At 37.4% G+C, this 8784-nt stretch overlaps 1 protein-coding gene across 1 annotated transcript in view; it reads right to left on the bottom strand.

Moving 5' to 3' along the window:
• Nucleotides 1–8119, bottom strand: part of LOC135220893 (facilitated trehalose transporter Tret1-like) — a 41630-nt gene extending 33511 nt beyond the window's left edge. Inside the window, exon 1 of the mRNA XM_064258503.1 lies at nucleotides 7360–8119. Within this exon, the coding sequence (XP_064114573.1) occupies nucleotides 7360–7788 (429 nt within the window). The 5' untranslated portion in view covers nucleotides 7789–8119. The remainder of the gene's footprint in view (nucleotides 1–7359) is intronic.
• Nucleotides 8120–8784: the final 665 nt, after the last annotated feature.

The raw sequence follows: 8784 nt of genomic DNA, 5'->3' as shown, positions 1-8784 counted from the left end.
TCTCACTAAGACAGGCTATAGTAGGTTCACATCAACCGTGCATTTGATGTCTAGTCCCGTCCCTTACGACGCTCCTGATGGGCTGTTGATAAGCCAATCACAGGGCTGGAAACTCTGTCTCTCTCGAGAGTTCACATGGGTATGATCTATGTTCCATCTCTCTGAGGGATACGTCTTTCAGGAGAGGTAGAACATACATCCTGCCTATATGAACACTCTCGAGAGACAGAGTTTCCAGCTCCCTATGACTGGCTTATCAAACAGACCAACTCAAGGAGCGTTGTAAGGGACTAGTGTAGACATCAAATGCACAGTTGATGTGAATCTACTATAGTTATACTTTCGTAATGTTGGTTTAGCGTCTTTATTCTGGTTGTCAGTGATGTGACTTCTCCTTCGATTTTGTTCTTAGTTTCCTTCCTGTGTAAACAAAGACGCCCACGCGGGCGACAACGTGAGCACACGAGATGTCAACTTTGCCAGCAATATTGCTCCTCGGTCTAAATTTGACCAGAGGGTTGCGACAAGACGCCAGAAAATGCGCTTTTGGCACCGCCTTAGTAGTGCTATTTACGGCTATTTCATAATTCTTCAGAGTATAATTTCCCGAGACTGTTGGAGTCCTTGGAGATATATATATATATATATATATATATATATATATATATATATATATATATATCATATATATATATAGTATATCATTAGCTATACACCATGTACTACACTCATCTTCAGCCTCCCGTCTTATAGCTCTCATTCTAGTAGTCTAAGTCGTCCGGTGACTATGTAACTCTGTATGCTTTGTCTGCCATGAAAAGAATATCGCCGCCGACGATCTTAATCTTGACACCGACCGCCACTACTTTCCGCTATTGCTTAAAAAAAATAAGGAATTGACAGTTGCTACGACATTTTCACTGAATTTTTTTTCTAATCACTGAATCTGTAAAAATAGCTAACGTAAATTCTCAAGTCTCTGTGAAATCGTTCGCATTGTTGGGCATCATTTGTTTGTAGTTTTTATTTTCTTGAGCCATCATTGCTGTATGTGGGAACTTGACTATATTTCTTAATGAGTTGCTGATATTATTATTATTATCAATGAAGATATGGCTTGGAAGTAACCACTGTATTTTATTATTTTCACAGTAAAAGAACTTGACTGTAAAAACTTTGTCCATCCATGTGTTATATCATTGAAAAAAGTTTCTCAAAGGAGACGACCAAACATGAGAAAGATTTTAAAAATTCCCTTTCGGAGCCAGTCTTGCGGATTCAAATACAGGTAAAATTAACGAATAAATCGACGTTGGCAACAAAGATACTATACATACAAATCAGTTGGGAAGACAAAAATAATGTTACGAGAAAACTAGGGGCATTTTGAGGTAGAACATCTAGAGAAAAATTATTTGTGTGCATCACCAGGCCGTACAAAACTTAATCCCGCTCTTCTCATTCTGTGAATACGTATTACGACCTGTCAATCAAATACTGGTTATCTGAATGGAATGCATTTAGCAGTTTGGCAAATGTGCTCCTTTTTTTTTTTTCTTTTTAATTGCACACCTTAATACAGCGTGATGATGATGATGATGATGAGGAGGAGGAGGATTTTTTTTCTTTTTGTCCGCAAATATTGCAATAATGGCTTTAGTTAACCTGAAAACAGTGCAAATGCAACTTTCAGTGTTTTCCAGTTACTCGTTATATATGTAAAATAAGGGAACAAGGTTTTCAATGAAATAAAACATATTTTTGCGCAGTCAGATAATTTGGCTACACATCTGAAAAATCAAGACCCATCCTTTAAGGAACGCCCACTTCCTTTTGAGATTACCCTCTGCTCTCTTTCCTCCTCCTTATTTGTCTGTTTTCCTTTATGGCCTTTGCCAGAACATAACAATTGTTTGCCTGGTCCCTCTTCCCTCAAAGAAGAAGGCGAAAAATAAATTAGGTATAAAGGACGAGTATATACTGGCTATATAATTTCTATTATTTGAAGAATGTTACCGAGGAAAGACCAACCTAGCTTTCATTCATCCTTGAAGAATCATCCTCCAAGATACTCGCCAAGTTCGAAATCTGGCCATGTGCCAATATAGTATTAGCTTTCTACTTGATAGTAAGAGAGGGATAGATATCGATTCTATAGCTCAACTATTGAGATTGATAGCATGAAAGATAAGGCACGTAAATCGATGGAAAACCCTAAAAAGTGAGGGAAGCAACATCAGGTATGATGCAGGCTGTACTAGGCACCTCAACCTTTTTGCGTAACTTTTGGCTGAAGTCTTTCAAAGATTAAGCGGACTGAATCCATCCTGAGCACTTATTGTAAAAGACCTCGAAGCTACAATACAACTTAACGTTCACCTTGACGCCAGAGCTTACATGTGCCACATCACCTCAAGTCAAAACATGGGTTCATCCTTGTACCCTGTCATACCCTGTGGATGAATTGCAGACGGAACCAATGTAGCACCGGTGCCAGCAAAAAAGGTGCCAGACAGGCGGCATTAGTACAGGCCCAAGAAGTAGGGCTGTACGATGTGATTGTGAATGTCAGACTCTCTTTTCGTGTATCCTTTCCGGTCAAATTGATATGGGACCACGTGACTGTCACTCGCTTTCGAGTCTGCTATCATGTGACACCAAGCACTTCCTGGAATTAATAAATCAGGAAATCAAATGCACCTTCAGATGCAATTACGATGCTGAAAATCTTGGAATGTTCGGCCATCATCAGGTATGTCACCTTGAGTTTATTACTGTGCCAAGGACGTTATGATTTTGGTTCGTAGTGTCTTTGTTCGTTTGTTTGTTTGGTAGCATGATTACACATCTGCAGATTCTTACTAACAATTATAAGGTTGGCCGCATTTCTGACAGTAACTGATTAGATTTTTGAAAAGATGAGAATGAACTTTTTGGAGAAAAGGGACTTTTGAGGTAGGCAACAAGATTCTGGGTTAGATGGAAATCTGAATTTGGGAAGACTAGACTCAGAGGGATGGATTTCATCCTTACCCGGGGTTTGCGTCTTCTGAACCCTTCCGTATTTTTGTTTTTGACTTCTAGAAATTGTCAGATCATTTTAGCTTGATTTTTCTATTTTAATGTCCCTGTAAATGTCAGTAATGCATTTACTTTTACAAATATTAATCTTGATTGACAGGCCTTAGTGATATGCTTTTTACTTTATTTTGAGGTTGGGCGTATTGTATATATCTTCCTCTTTGAGCTCAAGTTCTCTTGCGTGTTTCCTTTAGGTATGGTCTGTTGAACTAGGACGCCTATCCCATTGCCTTTGACTTTAAAGAAAACGTTTTTTTACAAGGCAATAAACGTATGAATACGCCATTGTTTGTATTGAGTCATTGCTTTGCTAAACAGAAGAAATATTTTCTTTCCCTTAACATTAGTGGAATTATGTGGAAGACATAGAAAGGGATTAATAATAAAAGATATTTGTGCGAAGGGAGAGCGGCGTTCGAATCACGTGTTAAAGGCAAACTCACAGGAAAGCGAAGAGAAGAATTTGGCACCAAACCACATCAACACGGAGCATGACATTGCCGGATAAAATGAAGATGCCGCTTTGTTTACTGTCTAACTCTGGAGTCTGAGTTAATCATGGCTATCTGCTGCTAAATAAAAAATGAGGGATTCGTTCGTCCGTCATGAGGAGGGGGAGGGGTTCGTTCGTCTTGGGGAGGGGAAAGGGTGGGTTGGAATGCCAAGGGGAAGGGTAAGCACAAGGGCGAATGGTAGTGGGTTTTAACGTTGACCTTGAATGCTAAAGTATAGCAAGTCAGTTTTCGCCCTGACTTGCGTTAGAGCCAAAGTCAACATCGCACCCGGCAAGCAACCAAATAACACCAACCGCTCCAAGTAGGCACGAAACAAGTGAAGTATTCATTTAAATCATATTCTTTGTTAATTTACAAAAATACTAATATTATCCCATTGTGTTCCTGTCTTTCTTTGAATTTGTGTAAGTTTATGCTATAGGTTGTATGATAGGAAATACCAGGATTAATAGATACCACGTAGAACAAAGTTATACCACCTGTTGCGTTTTTTTTTTCCTCGGCGTGGTAGCCGTTATTATAAATTAATTACTTTGATTCCTTCAAGAAAACTGAGAAGTTGCTAACACATTTTCTTTGCCCTAAAAATATAAGAATCGTTACCTTGATCGTCATATTTATAAAAAAAATAAAGAACTTGAGAGAGAGAGAGAGAGAGAGAGAGAGAGAGAACACGTCTCTAAAAAGACCCATTTCATTTGCCAAAACTCAAGCAGAAGAAACAACGCCAGACTAACTACGCAATACCTTTTGAAGAAACGTTAATACTTCTGAAACTGTCGTAAGAAATAGTGTGTGTGTGTGTATATATATATATATATATATATATATATATATATATATATATATATATATATATATATACAAAATATATATACTATATATACTATATATATATATATATATATATATATATATATATTTATATACTATATACACATTGATGCTCGAATGTACCACGTTCACCGGTATAATTACATAATTGACAAAATATATTTCTGAATCCCATGTAAGGCGAGCCATAAAAACCCCAGAGTCAATACTATGGGGGTCTCATGAAAGGAAATACAGTGAATCCCACCACAGCGGAAACAGAAGATTCTGCGATAGTGAATCGTCTGTAACACTTCTACTTTTAAGGTCAAATGGTATGATAGTGTGTGGGACTATTCCTGTCTGTTACTTTTAGTATGAAAGTAATACCTTAACAAAGGTTGTTTGCTTACAAAATATTTTAAGGCCAGTAATAACTGTATTTAAGTTTAATAATATAGAAGACAGTAAAAAGAACTAGAAATAATTTTTTGTTTAATTGTATGCAATACCAACGTTTCGGAATCCATTCCAATCATCAAAATGTAATGAGATTAGGAATTATTATAAAACTTAGCCTAGAGCTAATATATAAAGAACTGGATGATAAATTTTAATTGCAAATTATTTCTGCAAGAGAGCTAAATGTGAGGTCCACATGGCACAGACGAAATTGGGTAATGGCTAAAATCTGAAAGGGTTAGCCTGAGATTAAGTTCAAACTTTTTAAAAATTTGTACTACGAAAAACTTAAGTAATATAGTAGCATTGTTCAGATATTTAAAAAATCAAGTAGTTTAAATTTAGCGAATGGTAAGAAAACTTGAAGGAGTGCCCTCGTAAACTGCAAAACGAATAGAATCGGTGTCAACTTCAGATAAGTAGAATACAGCCATTCAGAAAAAGCAGAGAAAACACTTTCATCAACTAGAATTAGTAGGATCTCATAACAAGCAGTGCAGAAAAATGGAAAGCTGTGGATATAATAAAGGTTTGTGTGATCAGACTGGAATAAAAATATTTATATACCCTTCACACTTCCAAATTACGTTTGTACTTTGACTGTTGGTTGCAGCCATTTTTTGCTGTTAAGTAACTTGGCGCTGATGAGTGAACGATGAATATCCCAGACCTTCGTCCAAAGGAAAAAAGCAAAAGAAGCAGACGGTTGGGCACATCACACCATCACGCAAAAAAAAAAAAAAAAAACTAAAATGATGCAAGAACCAGGCTCTAAAGAATTTGTTTACTGTGTTTCAAACATACTTACGGCTTTAGTGTACCAAACTGGTTGCTTCCAGTGCCAGAATTGAGATGTAAGAAATAAGTAGTGAAATACAAAATCTCGTAGTTGGGTTTGACCTGCCGTTACATAATAAACGTAGACCCCTAAATGGTGATAGTGAATGGAATGACTATCCATGTGTGTGATTGTATGTATGTATGAATGTGTATATATATACATAATGTGTGTGTACATACATACATACATATATATATACATATATATGCTAAATTTAAAGTTAATTTACTAAAAACAGAGGCCAGTCAAATAGAGCCTTGTTTCACCAACGAAAATTGAAATAAATACGCTATATTTTATTATAAATCAATTTTCTGTACTGTTTAACATGCACGTTATTTATTTTTTACATTTTCATTCCAATAAATAAATCATAAATATCCTATCCTAAGATTCCTGTATCTTTAACTCGACTCGAGACACCTTTCACAGACATTTTTAGGCTCTTCCATAGACCTTCCCTACCCCCAACAACAACAAGAAGAACAACAACAATAACAGAGTATTTTGTAACCTTATTTACCGAGTAAACGAAAAGTGACCATTAATTTACGTTTCAGGAACTAATTTGAAAATGAGAAGACTGAAATCCGAATTACTGGCATTATGCCACAACTAACTTTGTGTTTGGAAGTTAATTTCCAGGAAATGTGTTTCTCATGATGTTTTTTTTTTTTTTTTTTTTTTTTTTTTTTGCACGGTTAACGTAAATGCACACCAACTGGATAACTAAAACCAGTTATTTGCATGGCGTCACAGAGAAGCCGGTTATAAGAATGTGATTATCGGTTGATCACTTATTCTTTGTTAGCAGTTATTTTGCCTCGTTTTTCCAAATATTTTTATCTTTATATATTTTTTTTTATCTTGCATTTTAAATCCTCTCGTGATAAACGTATTTATCGTCCTGCATCTTATATGCTTCTTCTTTGATATGGTCGGCTCATGTATTCATCCTTACACATGACAAGATGTGAGCTCGTATTTAATTTTGATCCGTGATTTAGGTAACGTCTCGTTCATGAACGATATATTATTTTTAGATTTTTGCAATCTACGTGATTCAAGCATCTCTTGTGTCAAAATTCCAGTATTGCACGGCAAAGTTTTGATAGGATTTCGGTATTATATAATTTGGTAAACCAACGTTCTTATATGAGCAAGAAGGTGTCGTATCCTTTTGCGCTGAATGGTGGGAAAACGTGTAGTGTCAAAGAATTTTCATCCTGATTAAAAATATTCTGAATTACGTAACGAAGGTATGATGTAACATCGTCACATGAGTAGCAGAGGTGTGGTTTCATTTAACAATACTGTGACGAATCTCTCTCTCTCTCTCTCTCTCTCTCTCTCTCTCTCTCTCTCTCTCTCTTAGAAGCGTGAACATTATGTGCTTCTCAGAAATGACCCGACCACACATTGTTCTTCAAATTTACCTGACAGTTTTCAAAACTCCTACTTTGCCTCCCTCCCCGGCTCGGAATGAAAAGACTGGTGCACTGAATTCACGTATAGGAAACGTCATTCAAATGATAAAAGAGAATAAAAGATTACGGAAATAATGCGATAGAACATCCCTGAGCATATAGTTATGGAGTGGACGACATCATAAAGTGAATGAATGGAAAAAAGTCATGTCGGACTCACCTGAGTTATTATATACATTTTGCGAGCCAGCTCGGGCAGCTCGGCTAAGGATTGACCCAGGCTCATGGCAATGAACGACCCTCTTTCAGGGTACAGTTCGCTGTTCACCCTGGAAATTGTCGATCTCAAGGATGCCATGGAAGGCCTGGAACTCAACCCTCCGAAGGACGGGCGGGAGGTCAGCATCGGTGCCGACACCGTGGAGAATCGCATGTGGCGCTCATCGTATAGGGGAAACTTATCTCTCTTTTCATCGTTGTTTTCGAGGCCGACAGCGCCATTCTCTTCAGGACCCTGTAAGGATGCTGGAGATGCCAATGGCGCTACCTCTTCGGCTGCCTCCTCCTCCTCTTCTATTTCAACCTCTGTGGAGTCCTTGTCCTGGAAGGCCACATGTTGGCCATCCTTATCTTGTTCTACGGGAGGCATTTTCGCCCGTTGACGTCTTCAGTTGAAACACTTCAGTTTGAAATAAAAAATATCAAAACGCACCGCAAATATTCAGGTATCTATGCCCATTCTCGGTAAGGGTAAAAATATAAGAGCAAATTATCCGCAAGAGAATTGCGGAATCGAGTTATTGACAAGTACGATCCACTGAGAAGACTTCAGACTTGTAAAACGCAAAGTGATTGATAAAACCGTGTGTAAAATGTCGCCACTAAGATGAGGAAAAGATGCTCAGTGAAGAGGCGCGAGTGGAAATGACGCGACAGCCTACACGAACAGCTGCTAGGTCAGATCTAGACTGGGCGCGGTGGTGTCGCAGCATATATTTGATGACGCAGGTGGCTGGCTGCCGCTGCTTCTAAGGTCTGCGCTCTGCTGCGCTGCCAGACATCCTCTCGACTTCAAACGCATCGCTTGCCACGCACGTATGCACGGCGGTGCCTTGTAGAGGATATAATAATATCGTTAGCATTATTCACCAGACATCTCCCTGATTAAATCAGGCGCTTTCTTAAACGTTCGTTCGATTGCTCGATTTCCAAATAATGCCATGATTTAGTCCTTTATTACATCCAAGCAATGTTTGTCTCGTCTGAAAGTAATCTCAACTCAGATAGGAACGGAATTGCTAGAGAGATATATGTGCATGAAATGGGTGATATTGTGGAAACCGATTCATCAGTATATCTTTGACTGTGACTATGAATATCGTCTGGTTTCCCTTCAGGTGCAACCTACTGTGATAGAGGGCAGCTTAGTTATATATATATATATATATATATATATATATATATATATATATATATATATATATATATATATATATATGTATGTATATGTATATACTTATATATGTTTGTGTGTGTGTAATATGTTCCTCCCGCAATTATTTTATGATCACATTTAATAGGCATCTAATAAGTGTATTTTTTCAAAGCAGTTAGCGAATAGTGTTAAAAAAGTACAAAATTTACT

Source organism: Macrobrachium nipponense, chromosome 2, assembly GCF_015104395.2.
Source record: "Macrobrachium nipponense isolate FS-2020 chromosome 2, ASM1510439v2, whole genome shotgun sequence".
Lineage (NCBI taxonomy): Eukaryota > Metazoa > Arthropoda > Malacostraca > Decapoda > Palaemonidae > Macrobrachium > Macrobrachium nipponense.
This window is presented reverse-complemented; position numbering and strand designations above follow the sequence as displayed.